General features: G+C 36.5%; 1 protein-coding gene across 4 annotated transcripts in view; it reads left to right on the forward strand.

Annotated features, from left to right (window-relative positions):
- LOC150102363 (uncharacterized) overlaps positions 1 to 24399 on the forward strand; it is a 445051-nt gene that overhangs the window by 42796 nt on the left and 377856 nt on the right. For all 4 annotated transcript variants that reach the window (XM_090398788.1, XM_090398787.1, XM_090398791.1 and 1 more), the window contains exons 2-3: positions 6298 to 7140; positions 14847 to 14983. In XM_090398788.1, coding sequence (XP_090254914.1) covers positions 6354 to 7140; positions 14847 to 14983 — 924 coding nt within the window. In that variant the 5' untranslated portion in view covers positions 6298 to 6353. The remainder of the gene's footprint in view (positions 1 to 6297; positions 7141 to 14846; positions 14984 to 24399) is intronic.

The following is a 24399-nucleotide window of genomic DNA, read 5'->3' on the forward strand; positions in this document are numbered from 1 at the left end:
TTTCCAATCACTATTAAAATGTCTTTTTTTCATGTTTTGTTAATTTGGTCTTCTAGGTGGTGATAGAAGCTTTTTAGATCTTCATCTCCATGTGATTGATCTGGAGTTTATATCTGAATTATTTTCTGGTAGATTCCTTTTTCTTTCCCTTTTATTCCTCTGACAGTTATTCCTGGCCCTTGCCCTTGTGGTTCTACAGATGTTATTGAGTTTATTAAGTTGTTTTTAATTAGTATGGAAACTCCTTCTCTGTTGTCATCTCTTCCATTCTTCCATCTTTTATTTTTATTGCTGTTTCTTCTGGCTAGTGTTTCAGAGAGCCCTACAATATCCCAGCTAATATTTTCCAATTCTTTCTCTATTAGTTTGAGTTTTTCTGTTTTGGCTTGGTTTTATATTTTTAGGATTAGGAGATTAGATGTATTTTGTGTTGCCCACATTTCAAATTTCTTGACTGCTTTCTGTGATCCTAAAGCAGTCACATCAGCTTCCCCCGGATGCAGCAGTATTGTTTCTAGTCTGTGCTATTCTGGTATCCATAGAGGTTATATGCAATTAATGCAGCCGGTTTGCCACTCCTGCTGCATAGCTCCTTATAGTATGGAGCCACCAAACTGATCTCTCTCTGCGAGTAGAGGCCTCGTCTAACATGAGGTATCGACACCTTTTGCAGCCACCCCTGACATGGGGTGCAAATGTTACAGGATGCTTGTAAGAACTAGGTAGTAGTCCTGCCTGGTTCTGTCAGCTAATAAATTTCAATTTTGGTTCAAGTTTTTAAGTGGCTTTGTACTCTCCTTGACTCAGCACCGTCGTAGGATTCTTGTAGGCATTTTTCAGGATCAATGATGCCACTCACTGACTCACCACATCCTGGTAGTGTTGCTACTGTTGGTCCAGGACTGCTTATTGGTTATTTGCAGCTAACCACCATATCTGATAGGCTTTCCCCTATCCGTCTCCTGGGGAGACCCACCTGGTAGTAGTCAGCTTTATCCCATATAATTATGGAAGCATATACATGTCAAGGTGGTTACAGTGGTAAATCATTCCATGTATCATTAATATACAAATTAAACAATGCAAAGCCCTCCATTGGTCACCCTCATTTCCCTGGATTCTTCTCTAGTATCTGTCATTTACCCCATCCATTCTATCAGTTTCATATTCATTCCCATATGCTCCAGCTCGTGTAATTGTTGTGCGGTATTCTGTCAAATGTCTTTGCAACATCCAGCAGTGTCACTGTGTAGTCATTTCCCTTATTTAGTTCAGCTGTCACTTTTATAAACGAGTAAATTGCCAATGCAGGAATTGCTTCTCACAAAGCCATGCTGTCTACCAAAGAGGATAATAGCAGTACAACACTATCCACTTCATGTTGGAAGCTTAATGGAATATTATCAGCACTGAGAAAGGATTAAAACTAATTTTAATGCTTCCAATATTTTTTCTTAGTCACAGAGACATCTTCAGGGATTCCAAAAAAACTTTTTGGAACAACACACACACACACAAATACAATACAACAGTGAGTGAAACTATAGTGCTCTCTAGGTAGTGCACCCTGTATGCGCATTTGCAGGTGGGTTAGGATGTAAAGAGGGATCTCCGGTAATTAATGTTTCCCAAATTTTGAGAAGTTTTATGCAACCATATTTGTTTAAATTAAGTTGATTCCTGAGTGCAGATGCCGATTCAAAGAACAGTCTTTCTTTTTTGTCTAGGCCATGAGGCCAAATAGATAACACATCATCTACATATCTTAGCCAGATAGAAGGTTTTAGAGAGGAAGAGTCTATGGCTCGATTTTCAAAATTTTCCATGTAAAAATTGGTCCCCTTAGACCTATAGTAGATGCCACTAATGCAGCTAGCTAACTCTGACCTCCCCACTGGTCTTACCACATCTTATGTAAAAAAACTCTACCCATTTTAAAATCTTAATTGTAAATCTTACTTTAAATATACAGACATATTGGTCAGTTTTGACATCATCTCATTGTTTACCAATATTCCCCTAATTGACATCTTAACACTCTTATAAAACGTTTTTCCTTCAGATATCTTAGAGCTGTTTTCCTTGCCCATCAATTATGGTTATTTTTCTTGGAAGTAGAAAATATACAAACAGACAGACAGAGGGAACTGCCATGGGTTTCCCCCCCCCCCTGCCAATTTTTACATGGAAAATTTTGAAAAACGAGCCATAGACTCTTCCTCTCTAAAACCTTCTATCTAGCTAAGATATCTCAGTGCTTACTTCGGACAGACAGATGATGTGTTCTCTATTTGGCCTCATGGACCAGACACATTACTCCTTCCTTCCTCAGTCACCTCAATAGTCTATATCCAAGAATCCAGTTTATGATGGAAAAGGAAAATAACAATGAATGATATAATCACGTAATCACAAGAAAGATATTTATTTAACCAAATATTTCGGTCTGGAAATAGCAGACCATCGTCGGTGGTATTACAAGAAACAGTTTAAAAAAATATACAAGCTAGAATACTAACAATAGATCGTTGAAATTAGAACATGCCGCGTGATGTTATATCACTAAGTATGAAACGAAATATTTTGAAGTAGAAACATGATTGAATTTGCTATTAAAAAAAAAAAAAAAAAAAAAAAAAAAAAAAAAAAAAAAAAAATTAATGGGGTAATCTTGATTAGGCTTTCCCAGATTTTTGATATAGATATGCAGTCATTACGATTCAGGTTGGGATGATGGAGCAAGGCCTCCACGCTTTCCTTGAACAAACGTTCGAACCTATAACGGGATCTATGTAAGAGGCGCGTTTTGGACCAAAGGATGCTGTGGTCAGTTTCAATCCCGTGTTGAGCCAAACCAGACTTTTCAGGGTTTATTGTGAAGAATGGATGATTGATGTTCTTGGATAAAAAAAAAAAAAAAAAAAAAAAAAAAAAAAAAAAAAAAAATCCAAGAACATCAATCATCCTCTTCTTCACAATAAACCTGAAAAGTCTGGTTTGGCTCAACACGGGATTGAAACTGACCACAGCATCCTTTGGTCCAAAAACGCGCCTCTTACATAGATCCCGTTATAGGTTCGAACGTTTGTTCAAGGAAAGCGTGGAGGCCTTGCTCCATCATCCCCAACCTGAATCGTAATGACTGCATATCTATATCAAAAATCTGGGAAAGCCTAATCAAGATTACCCATTAATTTTTTTTTTTTTTTTTTTTTTTTTTTTTTTTTTTTTTTTTTTTAATAGCAAATTCAATCATGTTTCTACTTCAAAATATTTCGTTTCATACTTAGTGATATAACATCACGCGGCATGTTCTAATTTCAACGATCTATTGTTAGTATTCTAGCTTGTATATTTTTTAAACTGTTCTTGTAATACCACCGACGATGGTCTGCTATTTCCAGACCGAAATATTTGGTTAAATAAAATATCTTTCTTGTGATTACGTGATTATATCATTCAGTCTTATGTCGCAAGTATCCTTAAAACAGAAAATAACAATAGTTTTCCCTTCCTAGACACCTTAGTTACATGCCTTTCTAATGGTAACCTTTCTTTCTCTGTATATAGAAAACCTACTCATACAGGCAGGTACATTCACAAACTCTCCCATTACCACTCCTCTCAGCAATATGGCATTATTAAAACTCTAACCAATAGAGCCCACAATCTTTGTTCCAGTGAAACTGCCCTTTCAACCATCCTTTCCAATGGCTACAATGATTACAGAATTAAAAAAATAATCAAGTCCTTCCCCTATTTCCCGACCATCTCTTCAGAAATGCCATCACCATACCTTACATCTGTGGCACATCAGAAAAAATAGCTAGATTGTTAAAAAGTACAACCTCCATACAGCTTTTAAGCCACACTGTAAACTTGCTACCTTTATCCGTTCCACCAAAGATCAGCTTCCTCCTTTCTCAGTGCTTACTTCAGACAGACAGGCAGATCAGCAACCATCTGATTAGAAGAACACAAGTCATACATCTGCATTCATGATTATGGTCAATCTGGCTTTGCAGACTATGTTTTGGATACAACCCACAGGATCTCCTGGAAAAAAAACACCATGCTTCACCATAGTAAATTCAAAAAAGAAAGACTGTTCTTTGAATCTGCATCTACACTCACCCAGGAATCAACCTAATTTAAACAAATATGGTTGCATAAAACTTCCCAAAATTTGGGAAACATTAATTATCAGAGATTCCTCTTTACATCCTAGGCCACCTGCAAATGCCCATAGAGGGCGCACCACCTAGATAGGACTTTGGTTTCACTCACTGTTGTATTGTATTTGTGTGTGTGTGTTGTTCCAAAAAGTTTTTTTTTGTAATCCCTGAAGATGTCTCTGTGACTAAGACAAAATATTGGAAGCATTAAAATTAGTTTTAATCCTTTCTCAGTGCTGATTATATTCCATTAAGCCTCCAACATGAATTCTTCACAGCACTTAAGCCTCAACACAAGGACTCTATCCACTTATTCCTGAATTCTATCTTTAACCAACTTTTTCAATACCTTACATACTAGTCAAGAGATATTGGGTTAATTTGCTACTTTTATCTTGTAGCCTCTTTTTATGTAATTGAACTATCTTGTTTTCTAAATTGACCTTGCCAAGAAATCCTTGTTTTATCCTTTTTCCAAGTGTAAGCAAAATGTTTGCATGTGAGGTACATTCATGACTAAGCTACGTATATATAGAAGCTAAATGACTTCACATTGATTGCTTTTGTATCTCATAATGCAAAGCACACACCCTTTTGAATGTGGGAAGGGCTACTACCTAGACTGGTTTCTTCAACACCTCTATACATAAAGGGGCTTCTCCAAAAACTAGGCGATCTTTCAGATCACTCCATCCTCATTGAGTAACCCAAAGGATCTCATAATTTATTATACTCCACTAATCTGAGCAGGTTCCATCACGCAAAACCTGCAGAAATCTCATCTTTGCCTGCCACCCATGGCAGGCAAAAATCTACCCACTAAAACTAAGCATCAACCTCCACAAGCCAGAAACGCTCTTGTCCCAAGGCAGGGCATCAACTGAGGGGGCCCCTGTGAGTAGAAGCCATACCATTGTCAGGCATTTAATGAAATGCAGTGATTTAGACCACTTTGGCAATCCCACATCTGTGGAAAACCACATCAGTGCAAGCCAGACCCAGAAGAGATACTGAGGGTGAATTAATGCAGTGATCATATATTTCCCATATATAAGTAGTAAAAAGGTGTATCACTCCCCCACCCCCCCCCCCCCCCACCCCCCCCCCCCCCCACCCCCCCCCCCCCCCACCCCCCCCCCCCCCCACCCCCCCCCCCCCCCACCCCCCCCCCCCCCCACCCCCCCCCCCCCCCACCCCCCCCCCCCCCCACCCCCCCCCCCCCCCACCCCCCCCCCCCCCCACCCCCCCCCCCCCCCACCCCCCCCCCCCCCCACCCCCCCCCCCCCCCACCCCCCCCCCCCCCCACCCCCCCCCCCCCCCACCCCCCCCCCCCCCCACCCCCCCCCCCCCCCACCCCCCCCCCCCCCCACCCCCCCCCCCCCCCACCCCCCCCCCCCCCCACCCCCCCCCCCCCCCACCCCCCCCCCCCCCCACCCCCCCCCCCCCCCACCCCCCCCCCCCCCCACCCCCCCCCCCCCCCACCCCCCCCCCCCCCCACCCCCCCCCCCCCCCACCCCCCCCCCCCCCCACCCCCCCCCCCCCCCACCCCCCCCCCCCCCCACCCCCCCCCCCCCATGAAAATGGCAGCGTGACGTTACCGAAATATAGAAATATATTAAAATTTATTTTAATGTATATCCTAGTACGTTGTAATTTCCTGAAATAATATAGTCAAATTGATCTTTACAATCACAGAGTATCATTGTTGCCAACTTGCACTCTTTCGATTTTCATAAAAATTATTTTAGTTTTATTATGAACTATGTTTTGATATGTGATGAGACTGTAATTAGTTGCAATGCTTTGTATGATTGAAGCAATAGCAATATGCGTTGTATAGGTGAGAATATGCACATCTACCATGGAGCACCAATCCTTCAGAATGGTAGTATTTTGACGCTCAGCAATATACAATCAGAATGCAGTTGATGGAATTGTTTCCTTTTTGGTCTGCCGAAATTTGAATTCTGTTTCTTTGGAAAATCTTGTCATCAGTGTTATAATATGAAATATTTTGTTACTTGTAATCATGTTTGACATATGCAGAATTACTACATCTCACTTATTAATAAAGCATAATTTCTTACTTGCCTTTATGCATGTAATCATTTTTATTTTATAGGGTTCTTCTCTAATCTTGCTTAAAAGGATATTCTGATCATCTTGAACTTTTTTGAGATGGATCTTCAGACTTCCCTGATATGTGCTGGAGTTTTTGTTGTTTCTGCTATGGTGGTTTACTTAATATCTGTTCTAGGAATGAGAGAAAGGACCTATGAGGAAGCTATAGAAGAGCAGAGACGTCGTAATCAAGAGGCAATACAACAGTCAAAGTCAGACAAGTCTAAAAAGGAGAAAAAGTTCAAGAAATGGGGACGTCGATCAAAGGAAAAGAGTGAAGAAGAAAAGTCTTCACTTGGAGAGGATCTTGATGATAAATTGCATCATCATGATCATGTTGATTTTAAGGCTGATACAGAAGTTATTTTATCTGATCCCGATTCTGAAGCAAAGTCTCAGAAGCCAAAGAAAAGAGGTAAAACACTAGTGAAGCCTGTATTGATTAATAAAGATGATGGAACAGCTCTCTTCTCATCTTCTGAAGATACAGATGAACAAAATTCTCAAAGTAATTCTTTTTTGATTAGCTTATCCCCAGATGAAGTGGAATTAAAAGGTACAGGCATAGATGAAGAGGAAACAAAGTTAACAGTACCAGAACTGGAAGACTCTTTAATTGATAAACAGGTGGAAGAATCAGATGATGAGCAACTCCCATGCCAAGATTTCAGCATCAAAAATGAAACTAATGATGTGCAAATAAAATGCTTTCATGAAGTCGAAGTTAATGCAGATATTGCAACTGCAGTTCAATCTGCAGTTGCATTTTCATCAAATACAATAAAACTCTCTCCTGGAAAAAGAAATAAGAAGAACCAAAAAGTTGAACAGTTTGAGTCATCTGGTATGTATAGTGTTTTTTAAATTTTAGTGCACATTGGTATTTTTGTGTATGCGAATGTATGGTTATATATGCTTTCTCAGGACAAGGCCTATTGGGGTCCAGATCAGTTTGCTTAGCAGAGTATACCCATATTTACATTGGAATTATGGAAGAATTTCACTGTAGGCAATCCACTTTATTTTGGGCAGTACCCATCATAATTTCCTTTGTCATTCACCACTTTTTTATTTTCCTAAAAAAAAAACAAACAAAACCTACACCTTTTTAATCTCTTCACTGTTTTTACATCTCCCAAAATGCAGCTGATAAAACCTATGTGTATACCTTAGTCTATATGTCATTACATCAATGGTTTATAAAGAAATAGTAATATTATTCCTCTTTGCTGTGGCTTTCTCAACACAGTAATCCTTTTGCAATATATTTCCTGTCCACTATCATATACTTTACACTTGATATATACTTTTGTCATATACTTGACAAAAGCACAAAATGTTAATACAACAATATTGAAGTGCTGATAAGTAATAGACTAATTTGGAGGAAAATTATTGATTAGGAGATTAATTATCAGCACTCCAATCTTGTTGTATTAACATTTTGTGCTTTTAAGTCACTTCTGACCAAATCAATCCACTAGATCTTGGTCTGGTCTTCCTCTAGGTCTCTTTCCTGCCATCTTGACATTAAACACCTGTTTTGCTAACTTTCCCTCTCCAATTCTGTTCTAGTGCCCATATCATCTTAGATTAACCCTGATCACACATTATTAAATGCTAACAAAGTCAAGATCCTTTCTAATATTTAATTTCTTTATTTTTAATATGAAACTGCCATTGTAACCTTGAACACCTTGGGGATACATATCTGGAAATTGATGAAGCATACCTATAGAAAAGTATGAGAGAAATTCAGATCTAGATTTTTAATGGACAGTGGAACAGCTTTCCAAATAAGAGCAGTACTATTTAAGTAGGATCTGGGAAAGCCCACAATTTTTAATCAGCTATAGCTTGATGTATAAAATTATTACTTCAAGAGGGTACCTCTTTGAAGATGTAGATATTATCAGCATTCAGATTATGTTGAGAGTAATTTGACAAGAAATGAGATTTGAGTTGAAGTTGAATGGGTTATTTCTCTCCTTTGAAAAATAGTATTTGCATTTAACAAGCTGATTGTAGATATTGAGGTTTATCTGTTTGTTTATGCTGAATATAATAAGTGAAATGTTATCAGCATTTAAAGTGCTATTATCCAAAAAAAGAAACTGCTTTCCTACTTAGACATTTTAGTTATATCCAAAAGTAATTTACTATCACTTTTTGGGATAAGTAAATAATCACAACATTACACAGCCCAACAGTATAGTATCCTTAAATTACTGACATACAAGATGAGGTTGCTGCTATAATGATAAAACACTGCCTATTGAACTTAGTTATTAAGAAAATATTTTTTTAGCCGATATTTAGTTAATATAAAAAATTGATACTTTTAAAACCATATATCAAACTAGTAAACCTTAACTGTTCTAAGGAACAGTTAATTCCTTAGTTCATTTTGCCTTTACAGGCAATAAAAGATGCCATTAATGGTAGTCATGTAGTTAAAGAATTGAGTAGTAGCGGAGATGCTGAGATGTGCGTAGATGAGTAAAGTGCCCTCCTGTTATGAGTCCCCTAATTGTTTCCTGGGTTCGTGTGATTCCTAAAATTAAAAACAATAATAATAATATATTAATAACATCCTGGGTGTGCAATCATAATTATGGACATCTTTGAACAGACATACTAATGGTGCAGCGGGTCAGAGGTGGCCAACAAATTGAAGATCGCAAGAAGATTAGGGTAAAGTTGGCATGCAGGTGAACCTCGTGGAGGCTCTTGTGGCATCTGATTGTTTACAAATTCTTAACATTACGGTTATTTTAAACCACCCAGAAATCAGTGGCTGTGATTGGTTTTGTGTCAGCCAATCCAATTGAATGTCGTCATTTGTCATGAATTGCTCTTGTTTTCTGAGTTTCATCTGTTTTGTTTTTATCGAAGTGTCAACTGATGTGTTTAGAACACCAATATAGGCAAGTTTCTATAAATAATTTATGCTTTTTTTTTGCTCATATTTACAATGGGAAAAGTGTTGACGATCTACTGAGTGTCCCATTTTCATCCAGAGCTTTTGCGAATTGTATGATTGTAGTCAAAGAGGTAAGCCTCGTCCTCCTCCTCTTCCAAATTTACTATTATATTTTCACCTTTCAGTAATTCAAATATACCAACCAAATATAGCATTCTTCTTCATTATTGTTTTCTAATATATCTTAAAACATCGCCTCTCGCTCTATGCAGATTTCATTACAATTAATTAGTAAATTAAAGTTTACAAAGTTATCCTACAATTAATTGCATTTGACCAGTTAATATGAGTGCTGATGTGTTATGCACTCTTAAAAATTTCATATGCTGATAAAAAAAAATGCAATCATATGGTCAAACTGACATGAATTTTGAATCAGGTTGCATAAAGCCACACTACAGCACACCAACTGAAATGGGCACGCAACACCACTTGTGATAAGTCAGTCAACAAACTACTGTCGAATTGCTCACTTCTACTCTCTCTCTCTCTAAAAACTGGAGGTCATCAACCGCCAACTTTTGCACCATCTGGAGACCTACCAACTAATCAGTGACTAGCAATATGAATTCTGCTACTGTGAAGTTTTCTAGCCTTCACTACCTACTTCTGGACTCAAGCCATGAAACGATTTGGAGAAACTCACATGGTCACTGTTGACATTTTAAAAGCATTTAATCAGGTTTGGCACAGAGGCCTACTTCGCAAACTGTCACTCTCTCTTCTTCCACCTTCTGCAACTGGATTGCCAACTTTCTCATTGGTCACTCACTACAAAACACGGTGTATGTTTTTTTTTTTTTTCCCTCAGATTTTCCCACCAGTGTAGTAGTACCCCAAGATTCTGTACGTTCACTCTCTCTTTTTTTCCTGCATATAAATAATATGCTCTATCACATACTTCAAAATTTATTTATATATATTCACAGACAGTAAAATTCCATTTCTCCTTGTCATTAGACAAACCTTATAGTGCCCACTTGCTAGAACCCTCAAGATCTATATGATCAGTGCCCTGAACTCTGATCCCTTAGCTATATTTCACTGTAGTAAGGACAGCCTTGTAGACGTATTGGAAAGTTATATCTTGATCCAAAGAAGCCATTAACAAATGCATAATAGCAACTTCCACCTAGAATATATGGAGCCCATGTATCTGCTGACATCTGCGTTGATAAACTTATACATTTGCAGGTACTGATATGGAAGTTGGGTCTGATAGAACTTGCTTTAGATGTGTTTTCACATGATTAAATGAAAAACTAAAGTACTATACAGGAGTCATTAAAATTTGAAGAGTTTTTTTAAGTCGGTAGCAGCAACGAAACTTGCTGAACTTTAATAAGAATGATTGTATCCAACAAATTACACGATAACCACAGTAATTTACTTTAATGAAAGTACATGTATTTTGTACTGAAAATAATGGTACATCATCAATGTATAGAAATGAGCAAATCAAAGAACAGGAATACAAGGTACATACAATCGGTTTACCAATTAAAAATGGTTGCATGAGCTATAAATTAATATATTAATAAATAATACTAAAACTATTTTTGATGTTTACATAAATTCAAATACAAGAGTTGGATCTGTTAGTCAGCTTTGATAGTTTCTCTTTTTATGAACATTCTGTTATCTGACTGGTTACTATATGATGATTTCCCTCCTGATGTTGTGAAGATATTTGAATTTGTTATGCAATCAGAATATTTTAGCTGAAAAAACAAGATCTATAGACAGATTGGAAGCACTGTCATGGATAGCCCTCTGTCTCCACCTTTGGCAAATTGTTTTTTGAACTATCTGGAAGATATACCTTGTTCTCATTCATTCCTAACCCTCTCTTTGGTTTCATTATGTTGATGTTTTTGCTCTCTGGCCTCATTTTGTAAATGAACTTATTACTTTCTTACACTGGATCAATAGCCTTCATCCACACATTCATTTCACCATGGAAAAAAGAAAATGCTGGTAGTTTGCCATTCTTGGATATCCTTCTTTCTCACACAGCCTTGCACAACCGGTATTTATTGAAAACTTATCTTTACTGACAGATACATTCATCTAAAGTCTGCTCATCACACCTCTCAAAAAAAAAAAAAAAAAAAAAAAAGGTGATATCATCTTTAATTAATAGATCACATAATGTATGCCCCTCTCCCTCAAGTTACAACAAGAACTTCTCACTATCAAAAGTTTAATGGAATTAAATGGTTACATCCCTCACAAATCCAGCATATAATTGACTTATAGTTCTAACACCTAAGGATTCAACAGACTTTAGGGTTCCAATCTCTTATTTCTGGTATCTTTATGCCCCTCTCCCTCAAGTTACAACAAGAACTTCTCACTATCAAAAGTTTAATGGAATTAAATGGTTACATCCCTCACAAATCCAGCATATAATTGACTTATAGTTCTAACACCTAAGGATTCAATAGACTTCAGGGTTCCAATCTCTTATTTCTGGTATCTCTGAACCTGTTGGTAGAATTTTGAAGCAGTATCACCCTATTCCCACATATTTTCATATCAACAAAATTTCTCATCTGTTACCATCTACAAAATACAAACTTTCACCTCTATTGTTAGTTGGTGTTTACCAGATTCCTTTTGAATGTCATTTGACATACTTTGTATAGACAAGACCATTCTGTAGAAAAGAATTAATGAACATCAATATTATATTGAATGCGTGAAACCTCAAAAGTCTGGTTTGGCACAGCATAACATTGACATTAAATATAGTATCCAGTGGGTTAAAGCTAGTCTTCTCCATAGAAGCAGTTTTAAATATGAATGCCTTTTCAAAGAAAGTTGCAAATCTCTTTTACATCGGCCTAACCTGAATTGGAATGATTATCTCTCTCCCAATCTCATTTTATTCTCATTTTATGTAAACATTAAATATAGTTTTAATATTATTTATTAATATATTAATTTCTAGTTCGTGGCAATCATTTTTAATTGGTAAACCGATTGTTGCACGTCCATATGGATGTGCACCTCTGGATCTCAAGCCATCTTGGGATTAAGAGAAAGAAGGCTGTAGATACTGCATCTAGGTTAGCTTGTTCTTTAAATTAAAATATCATCTGCTTGTCTTCTGCACTGATACAGAGTATAAGACCAAAACTGTTATATCCTAGCAGCAAGCACTATGGAATAAAGAGTAACAACAAGCTCTACTGGATCAAGCATGACATTGAATTATGGCAGCCTATCTTATGTAAGGATTGTAAGGAGGAAGTTTGCTCCACTATGTCATAATCGTCTCAGATGTCATGGCTTTGTGTGAGTTCTGTGGTTCTTGTTCATCATGCATATCCTAATCAACAAGCTATTCGCATTTCATTTCATAAACTTTTCAAAACAAGTTTTCATTGCATCAGTGAGTGCAGTCACTGTTTTAGTGCTTTTAATAATAAACTTCCTGAGTTCTATACATTGATTTTTCATCTGATTCCTTCAGTATTCCTTATTATTATTTTTTTTTTCCTTTTCTAACATTTGTACAGAGGATTAACATTTATAATTATATATAAATTGTATAGATTCATATCTTGCTTTCTTGTACATAAGATGTTATTTTACTCTTCTTATGGCTCTGCAGCCCAAATTGAGCCCTGGCCTTCTGGCTTTATCTCCAAACCTGTCTGTCCAGGATCTTACTTCTAGTTTGAACATTGCATTATGATGCTACTATATTGACTAATGTTATATCTTTCTTGTTTTTGGTTTTTACCAAGTATTTTACTGTTTATTATCTTCTTAAGAATATTGTCCTTTTTTATATGAAAAACATGTCTTGCCCACTGCAGCTTATTGAAATAACTTTAACTATTTATTCCTTATCTTGTATATTGCTTTAACCTTTGTGATGGTACAATATGATCTTGGATTTCCTGCCAATAAATTCCAAATAGGTCAAATCGAACCATTTCTAATGAGAAGACATTGATATTAAAAAAAAAAAAAAAAAAAAAACCTAAAGATTTAAAACTAAATTAAAAAAAAATTAAAACTAAAGATTTAACTATTGTTAAAAAACAAAAGTAAGATACTGTGAACTGAATGTTAATCATTAAATTTATCATAGATAAATATATCCCTTGATGTTCTGGAGAGAAGGATCTTTTGCTTTTCTGCCTAGGAGTAGACCAAATTAGATATATCATGTGCTGTTAAATTGATGCACTATTAATATCAAAACATGTGAACATAAGCAATGCATCCATTCATTCATCCATCATGGCAAAAGGCCTTTCTTTCAATGCACTGGAAACATTTCCATTGCATTGATTAGAAAGATATCTGATTGCTTTATATCACTAAAACATATGGTACAGAAATAAATTTAAGCTTCAGGCTGTGTCAGCCAGCCTAGTCTCAACAGAAGTGAAGGCCTTAAGATTTCAAAGGTAGCATCTCACTCTCTCTCTCTCATCACCCAACGCCCTCTTTCAGAAGTATAGTATAAGCCACTGTGCTTTGCCTATAGAAGACATGCTTAAAGCCTGGTGATAATCCCATAATGTGAAATGGTACCATCATCCATTATGGCATACATTCATACAAAGCTGGTCAATCAAGGATTCTTTCTTTAATTAAGTGGTATTAATTAGTACATTAGCTAGTACTGAAACTTCTAATGGCCCATTATCAGTAAGTAATGGGATCAGCTAGGGCAAACACATTCAAAATAGAAAAGCAAATATTTAAAACATTTTTTCCTTGAAATTCAGGAAAAACTATCTTTAATCCGAGGGCATCAACAGCATTATTATTATTGTTCCGGGAAACTCCAAGGAGTCGACAGACTCATCGAGGGAGGCCCTAACAGCATGTCTGGAACAACTATTCAACATTCACACAGTATCTATCATATCTTGCCTTGAACTCATTTACGGTCGTAGCACCCACAACAGACTCTGGAAGCTTATTCCACTCATTCACCACTCTCCAAGTAAAAAACCTAGCTCTAACACCCTTGTCAACCACGCTCTTGCCCAGCTTCCATGCATGGCCCCTAGTCCTCTCACCACCAATCATATTTTCAAAAATATCTTCTGGATCAATCTTATAAAAACCCTTCAGTAATTTGAATGTCTCAATCATATCACCCCCTCCTTCGCCTATCGTCCAATTTCTGATGACATCCCCTCTATGGATGTCTACTGAACCAGCCACTATTGGTTTGTTCAGTGGATAGGATCCACTGTTGGTGTATGGTGAAGGTCTTCAGGTGGTAGATGAATCTCATCACCTGTTATGAGTCATCCTGCTTATTGAAGGTCTGGTATGGCTTAAAAGTTCTAGCCACATCAATCCTTCTTTAGAAGCTTACTTCTTTTTGTCAACTTGCTTGTTATTTGCCTACTCTAGAAGCTTTACTTCATGTTCTCTAGAGCAGAGTTTTTGGATTATCTAATCTCAGTCCACCCAAGTCACTATATATAAAATCAAATTTTGTGAATAGGATTCAAGTTTTTTTTTTAAAAAATGTAAACCATGGATTTTTTATATGGAAAATAATACTTTTGCTTGTCAATTTATTTTAGGTGGCGATGAATTTGAAACTTCTGGAGCCAAGCTGTTAACATTGTTAAAAAATGCTTCACTCAGTGAAGAAGAAATTTTAATGATGGTTGATGTTTTGTCAAATAAACAGCCAGGTGGTGGTGGGGGGTGGACTAAAGTAAGTTCATTCTTAATTGTAGCTTATATTTTTGTTTATCTGGCTAAATAACTATTAATCAATTCTAACATTTTTTTAGTTGTTTATTCATAGATAAATTGATTTTAAACTATATTAGATTTTTGCAGTAATGATGCTGAATTTTTTTTCATTGGTTTGTTCTTCCTCATATTTAGTAAGATAAAACAACACTGGGAAAGAAACTTGGTAGTATTATGCAATAATTGACAGAAATAATTAGTGGAAAATAATGGTTTTATCGCTGGCCTGGTTGACTGAGTGGCTAGTGCAGTGTTTCTCAATGTGGGGCATACGCCCCACAGCGGAGCAGTTTGAATATTTTTTGGGGAAATTGGAAAATGATGCATTCATCACCTCATCACTGATATACTCAAATCACTCACCATTGTCGGTGAGGGGGGGGAGAACATCAAAAGCTTTGAGGCATTGAGGTGGGGCATGTTCCAAAAAAGTTGGGAAATACTGGGTTAGTGTATTCCCTCTCCAGCCAAAAGGCTGCAGGTTTTAATCCCACTGTGGGCATGGATGTTTGTGATTGTCTGTAAAAAGAAAAAAAAAAAGTAGATGGCGTTTGTGTAGTTGGTGAATCGAGTGGTGGAGACAGTTGTAGGGTAGGTGCCCTCCCTTGATGAGTCTTTGGACTCCCTGGAGGTGTCATATAATAATAATAATTATATTAATTATTATTATAACAGATAAAACTTAATTTATGTGCACATGAAATTTGATACTCCCACTTAACATTCTCCTCACCACGTGACTCATCTTCATAGTGAAGAACATAGAATAGTAAAACATAAGAAAATAAGTTAACATGCATGATCATTAAGATACTTAAAGAAATAGTTGAACAGAACCAAATAATAGTGGTTTTATTCCTTTATTTGAATGAATAATTGGGGATTATATAATGTTTCATCTAACCATGTCTGTGTGGTTTAGCCTAGTGGCTTTGCGCTTCGCAACCATATGCCTGGGGAAGGGGTGTCCTAGGTTCGATTCCCATTGACGACGTGAGGAGCTTTGGGATCTTCCACAGCCATAGCTAAGTTAGCTGGCCTTGGGCGTGGACAGGGTTTTTTCTGCCAGTTTATCTGGAGTTTTTCATCCTGCAAGCAGGCAAACCGGACCCGTGAACACATAGGCTACAGTCATAGAAATACAGCAAGGAAGGCAACGGGAAACCACCTTGCGCCATTATCTACCTATTAATCAGCTGCAACCCTCTCAAAGAGAGGAAGCCACAGGACCAGATCATCTAACCATACTGGCCAAAGTGGATCAAATATATGAACCAACTTACAATTATGTTGTCATCTCCTTGATTTTTAATTACTTAATGGTAGACAGTTAATAAATTAATTGTGGATTGAGATTATGTGATTTAAGGAAACTTTTATTTATTTTTTTTCAATGGAATGTTCTTTATTTCACTGAATACTTTAACTTTTTGCTATGCATTGTTTGTTCATAAAAAATATAAAGATATATTTCACTTTGGAACTTCCAATTTCTACATTCTTAACTTCTAAGTTATTTGAAAAATGTACATCAGGGCAATCCTAGCAACGAATTTACTCATTAATCAAAATATTTGCAATGTTTTATTTTTCAGATCAGTGGAACAAACAACATACATTTTTATTCAAATCCTTACATTTTACACTAAAGAATGTGGAAATTTTCAGGAACTTGATGTCAAAATAATTTATAGATTTATGAAAAACATTAAAATAGCATTTACTGAAATAATTGCATCAAATTATTTCTTATTCTTGCAAAATTTATAATAAATTTAGTTTATTCCTTTATCCAAGTGTGAGCAAACAAAGTTTGCTCCTGAAGGTATCTTCAGGACTGGGGTAATGTGGTACAACACCAGGGCACTCCTTGCAAAGGTGGAGCAAGCTACCAACACTCCTATCTCAGTATCTCCCATAATGCAAAACACATCTCCTTGCAGATATGTCTAATGTTATGCATTGAGGGAAGGGCCACAACCCAGACTAGTTTCGATCTTTATTGAGGTCTCTTCAGTGGGAGCCAGGCCCAAGTGGAGATACCAGGCAGAAGCATTAGCAGGACATCTTGCAAAATTCTAGTATAGGATAACATGTTATCCTACACTGGAAGTTTCCAACTTTAACCACCCAACTGGCCAAATGAATGAAATATATCATACCTTTCATGCTTCGTGTCCTTGTTGTTTCAGTGGCATCTGAATCTTTAGTTTCAGTGGAATGCTTCATAATCTGTGTTCTGATTGGTGGACGTGCAAACATGGTTCCATGGCAAACACGTTGTTTTGTTCTAGTACATCCTTTCTGATTTTGAGAACTAGTTTTAAAACATCACAGTTCAGTAATATTCAGAAACACAACTTTAGATTAAAACTGTAGCTGATGAATCTTTTTTTTTTTTTTTTATTGTACAGTATTTATTACAGTAATAACGTTCATGCTTACCCAATGTACGTTATGTGTTGAAAATTTCTAAAACATGTACAGATTGATTCAAGATTTATTCATTTTGAGATATTTCAGCTGCATTCCTTCTCTCCTAGTGTATATGAATTGCATTCTAAATACTTTGAGCATTTGATTTTCTGCTGGTTTTGAATTTTTTTGCAGAGTATTTCTCATTTCAGATCTCATCTGTTGGTTCACTTTTACCATTTCAGAAAAACAAAAGAAAATACTGTCTTTTCAAAAAAAAGATTTAATTTGATTATTCCAGATGATAATTTTCCCTCTGAGTCTATGATTGTTTCATTATTATTAAAATCTCTTGGTCATAAAAACTTTTTCATCTGGGGAAAATAAAATAAACAGCTCTTGGCATGTCTTGTATGTAATAGGCTATTGAGTGCACACAAAAGTGATGCCCTGCGTAAGCACTCACAAAAATTTGCTGAAGAGCAATTCAAAACCAAATTGCAGGCAGTGAGCCAAAAACAAAACAATTAGACATTTCTAGTAGCCTGTATTAGTCTTAGTCTATCTAGAGATCTGTTTCAAAAAATCTAGTGAGGATTGTTAACAATCTTGCAACTGTTATGTTCAAATGATTTGGATACAAACCATGCATTAGTGGGCTATAGAAAAACAGCGACTCCTGCTGCCAAATTAAAATTGCCACAATCTAGTTGCCCATTGGGGAAAAAAAAAAAAAAAACACAAAAAAGAAGAAAATGTTAGAATTAAGAAGAAAATATATTAGAATGATCCTGCAATGTCAATGGTGAACTACCATTGACCAAATTAAAATTGCCACAAACTAGTTCCCCATTGAAAAAAAAAAAAGCACAAAAAAGATGAAAATGTTAGAATTAAGAAGAAAATATATTAGAATGATCCTGCAATATCAATGGTGAACTACCCTGCAGGGTAGTTCACCATTGATATTGCAGGATCATTCTAATATATTTTCTTCTTAAGAAAATATTTTGTATCAATGGTTTGTATCAATTTTTTTGTATCATGGTTTGTATCAAGTTTGTATCAATGGTGAACTACCCTGCAGGGTAGTTCACCATTGCTTTCCCCTACTCCCCAATTTTATCTGGGCTCGGGACCAGCATCTGACTGGGACGTATTCATGACTAATCCATGTGTGTTCATGGGGCTGGTTTGCCTATTCTGGGGGACAAAAAAAAACAGAGTTTTCGGGTGAAAAAAAAAAACCCATACCTCCATATGAGACCGGCTAACTCACCTTTCGTTGAAAGAGATCAGATAAAGGTACCTCACATCACTGACAGGAATTGAACCCAGGTATTTCTGACCAAACATCAAACAATTAGTCTATATTGACTGAGCTACAGAGACTCTTAGTAACATGATTTATTCAATAAAAACAGATTTAAGGAAGAAATTATTTTGTCTGTGATTAGCATTATGGCCAAAATTTTTTCCAGCTGGACATTCTTTGCATTCTGTAGCTTTAATTGGCAGTTTATAAGCACATGAATAGATTTAATTTGGCATAGTATGTTTGAGAATTTTTGGTGGGTCCTTCAGTGTCTTTGTTGGACCAGTCTTTGCTCACTTCTGATCCCATATAAAGTTTTTGCCACTCTTTTGTTGAGAATTCTAGTCCACTTGTCCCAACCCTATCCCAACACTATTTTTAACAGGAATTAATCCTCAGTACCAATTTTGTATGACGCAATGCTTTTCTCTATAAAAAATAGGTTTGAGTTGTATTAGAATTATAGATGATAAAATAAAGTCATTGAGATGAGATCGTTGTTTTTTTTAATTAGCCTGATTTAAAGGTAATCTAACCTAGTATTAGAATTACTTTCATGAAAACAAAAACTGTGATATAGGGAACTAATTTGAATATGTATATTCAACAAGCTATATGGTATTCAACAAGAGAAACAGTTGAGAAGAATTGTGGAAGAAAAGCTTAGTGAAGAACAAGCTGGATTCGGGCCAAATAGAGGCTGTCAGGATAAGATCTTCACTTTACGACAAATAGTCGAGAAAGCATGGGAATATAACAGAGATCTGTATTTAAGTTCTGTCGATCTGGAAAAGGCATATGACAAGGTGCCAAGAGAGAAGCTATTCAATATGCTACAGTTATATGGTGTCAATGGGGCATTATATCAAGCAATACTTAGTCTTTCTTTGAGTTGTAAGTCAGCAGTTAGAATTGAAGGAAGTACAGGAAGATGGTTTAATGTTAAATCTGGTGTGAGACAAGGATTTACATTATCCCCTCTGTTATTCATTATCTATATGGATCACATTATGAAGGAAAGTGGTATTAAACATGATATCAAAATTGGAGATGTTAATGTCAGCTCTTTGCTTTATGCGGATGATGTTATACTTCTAAATAAATCCGCTATAAGTCTGCAAGATTCTCTGACTAAATTGAATAACTGTTGTAATAGATATGGTATGAAGGTCAGCAATAAAAAGACAAAGACAATGAAAATAGGCAGAATCATTGAAAATATCAGCTGTCTTGAATGGAGAACCTGTGGAACAAGTAAAACATTTCAGCTACTTAGGCACGATTTTTAGTGAAGATGGTAAATTCAATATGGAAATAGACAACAGAATCAGCAAAGGTGGTATAGTGGGAAGTCAATTGAATAAATTCATATGGAATAAGAGAGAAATTAGTCGGAACACTAAATTAGCTGTATATATACAAGATAGTGTTCAAACCAGTTTTAACTTATTGATCTTAGAGCTGGGTCAGAAGTAAAACACTTGACCAAAGACTAGAGACCGCAGATATGAGAGTCCTGAGAAAGGTTAGGGGAATGAACAGATGGCATCAATGGCAATATCATGTTAAAAACGAGAATATTAGGAAAGAACTTGACATTGTCAGCATCCAGGAATGCGTTAGCAGAGCTAATCTCAGATGATATGGTCACTTAAACAGAATGGGAGAAAGAAGATTAGCAAAACAAGTGTTCTCTCCCAAGTTGGCAGGAAAACGACCCAGAGGAAGACCAAGATATAGTTGCATTGATACGGTATAAATTGCCTTAGACAATAGAAATATAAGATCTGATAATGTTTGAGTCTTGATAAGTAACAGACTGATTTGGAGGAAAATTGTAAATAAGAAGTTAGTAATGATGTAAATTTTTCATGTAGTACTATCATATCCTGTGCACCCCCTTGAGGGTACATGTCAGGAATTTGATGATGATGATATTCAACAAGCTTGTGTTTCAGTGAGATCTGCTATTGTGCTATCACACTAACACTTTGACCTTGTAAGAAGACTTTCAAGAAATTCATTTGTTCACAGCGATAGTAAACTTCTCTCACTTGTCAGTCTGTAAAAGCAAATTTCAGGACAAGTTGTTTATTTAACATTAAAACAGTTGTAGATAGCAAACAAATTATTAATACTGGTGCTGACAGGAGAGACAGACTGCTTATACAGAGAGAAACATGGGAGATAGTGTAAAAGATAATCCAGTGTGGGAAATGAATCTGAGCAGCTGCTGTATTGCCAATAAGCAGTTTTCTTTTCCTTTAATATTACACAGTGATTCACTATTCATTTATATAAAATTATGGAGACTACAATCATGTTAAGAATAATTACTTTAATTTTCTGATGTTTTGACCTTCATATTTTGTTTGAAAAAAGAAAGATGTTATTTGGTATGGTGACTCTATAATAAAACGTGCTATTGATGAGTGAGTTATAACTTCGAGTTTTCCTGGAGCAAAAATTAAGAATAGAAAGGAAGAAATTCAAAAACAAAAGAAAAGTAGATGAAATCTTAATTGTAATAGGTACTATTGACTTAAATAGTGATAAGTTCAGCATGAAAGAGTTGTTGGAAGAGGCAAGATTGAGAAAGTGAAATTATCAGTATTTTACCTTGATATGATAAAAATGAATTAAGAAGAAGGGCTATTATGGCAAACAATTTGATGCATAGGCTATAGATGGAATGGATGCGAGTTTTTGGATGTGTGGAGGGAATTTGAGGGAAGGTTGGATTTGTATAAGAGGGACAGCCTATACCCGAATGTGTTTGATATCAGGAGTCTAGAAAACTAATAACTGGTATGAGACCTAACAGAGTGTCAGGGAAACTAAATTATAAAGGGAGGAATGGTGAGAATGTGAGTATAAGAGCAACAATGTTATATAACTATGTTAATGACAGGAATGTCCTTTGTGATGGAAATGTTGACGAGGAAAGAATGATTTTGACTTTGTGTTCATCCGGTTTGGACCCATCAAACATGTGCAAAAACGTCTACTTGTATGAGGCCCTCGAGATGAATAGAGATCTGCAAGTTGTCCAACTGTGTCATGCAGACTACAGACAAGAGCATACAAAAGAACATTCAGGTAGATTATGTCTGTACACAAATGCTAGGAGTATCAGAAACAAAGGGATAGAGTTTGTTGCCTTAGTCAATATGTTGGGACCTCAGATTAAAGAAAGATGTTATTTGGTCTTACTAATGTAGGCATTAGTGAGACCTATAGGCACTAGTGAGGCTATCAGAATCATACTAACTTGTTTCGATTGTAAAAGGTATGCTATTTTTAGGAAAGATAGAGAAGATAGGAGAGGAGATGGTGTGCTGCTAATGATATCAGATGATTTAAATTCAGTTGGAGTTGACACCTATGATTGTAGTACTACTACTAACAGTATTTCATGTGGTAGTGAGTTTGAAGCCATCTGGTGTGAGGTGGAATCTAACAAGATCAGTTATATCAGTTATAGTTTGGGTGTTGCTAATGATGAAGAAATGTTGTCTATTTGCATCACTAAATAGACAGGATGAGCATGAAAAGACTAATTATAATGGGAGATTTTAATTATCCAAATATTGATTGGGTAGCAGTAGAATCTCATGAGAAGAATGAAAATGCATTTATTGAGCTGTTGCAGGACAACTTTTTCAAGCAGCATGTGAGGTAAGGAACTTGAGGTCAGAGAGTGTTAGATTTGATTATGGTGTCAGTGGGCATTTCACTTAAAGATGTAACTATTCTGCCTCTAGTTGGTGACAGTGATAATGCGGTACTCGCTTAGGAAGTGACTACGTTTATGAATGTTCCATTTAGAAAAGGTCACATGCTGAACTACAAAGCAGGAAATTAGGACCAACTGAGGAGTATACTGAATTCAGTGGAATGGGATCAGTTGATGGATGGGAAGAATATCGACAGTACATGGGAAGCATTTAAACAATACTTAAATGATGCAATATCAGAGCGTGTCTCGAGAGTTTGGAGAATAAATAGGATAGGAGTCAAATGGATTTGTAGTCTTATTAAGCAAGAGATTCCTAAGAAAAGGATGATGTGGAAGGAATACTGTGTGGGTGACAGTGATCATGCAGTACTCACTTGGGAAGTGACTAAGTTTATGAATGTTCCAGTTACATGCTGTGAACTACAAAGCAGGAAATTAGGACCGCAGTGAGTAATCCATAGTATGGTAGTTTCCAGAGCAGACCGAGATGTCAAATACTATAAAATGCTAAAAGCGAGCCGCAGCCATGTTTCTCCAAACCTTTCTCTGGCACGTGTCTAGTAGTGAGTAAGGTAGGCCAAGAGGAGTTCAGTGGAATAGGATCAGTTGCTGGATGGGAAGCATTTAAACAATGCTTAAATGATGTGATATCAGAATGTGTCTCAAGAGTTCGAAGAATAAATCGAGTAGGAGTCAAATGGATGTGTCATCTTATTAAGCAAGAGATTCATAAGAAAAGGATGATGTGGAAGGAATACTGTGTGGGTGACAGTGATCATGCAGTACTTGTTTGGGAAGTGACTAAGTTTATGAACGTTCCAGTTACATTCTTTCCATTCCTGCAGAATCTTCCCTGTTCTGAGATTCATATTAAACAGCCTGGTCAAAGAAATAGCCAGTTCAGCTGAACACTCTTTTAGCACACGTGCTGATATCCCATCAGTCCCTGGTGCTGGAATATCAGCACGTGTACTAAGAGTGTCAGCTGAACTGGCTATTTCTTTGACCAGGCTGTTTAATATGAGTCTCAGAACAGGGAAGATTCTGCAGGAATGGAAAGAATGTATGGCAATTCCATTGCACAAGGATGGTGCAAAGACTGATGTATCCAACTATTGACCAGTTAGTATCTCAGGAGTGGTTGTGAAGATTTTAGAAAAATTGGTTAGGGCTTGAATTCAGAAATGAGTTGACAGTGAATCTCTACTTTGCAATGAGTAACATGGATTTACTAAGGGAAGGTCATGTTTATGCAACTTGCTCACATTCTATAACAATTTTACCATTGAACTAGACGAGGAGAATGGATACATGATACTTTTGGATTTTGCTAAGGTTTTTGATAGAATATGGGTTTGGATTATAGAATATTAGCATGCATGGATAAGAGCTGACTGACAGATATCAAAAAGTGGTATATGGGGGATGCAAGTCTGCAAGATTTAGGGTAATCAGTGGTGTACCATAAGGATCAGTGCTTGGTCCATTGTTATTTAATTTGATATTGGGAAGGATTTGACAAGTGACAAACATCTATTTGCTGATGATGCAAAGATAGGTAAGGTAATCAGGAATGCTGCTGATATGCAGTACTCGCAGAATGATTTGATAGGCTGGAATTGTGGGCATAGGGAAATGTATGTCAGTAAATGTAAAGTCATCCACATTGGCGTGATTAGATATCCAATATCATATTATATTGCTGGGATTATGCTTGAAGAAACTGATGAGGATAGGGATCTTGGAGTGTTGGTATATAGGAAGTTGAAATATCAGGGGCCATGTAGCAAAGATTTAAAATATAACTCAAAAGATAATTGCAGTGCTGAAATGAACATTCACATGTAAAGATAAGGATGTCATTTTGCCTCTTTACAAGGCCTTGATAAAACCTCACTTGGACTAT

This window comes from Typopeltis vanoorti, chromosome 10 (assembly GCF_054136105.1).
Source record: "Typopeltis vanoorti isolate ZY-2024b chromosome 10, IOZ_Tvanoo_1.0, whole genome shotgun sequence".
NCBI classification, from domain to species: Eukaryota; Metazoa; Arthropoda; class Arachnida; order Uropygi; family Thelyphonidae; genus Typopeltis; species Typopeltis vanoorti.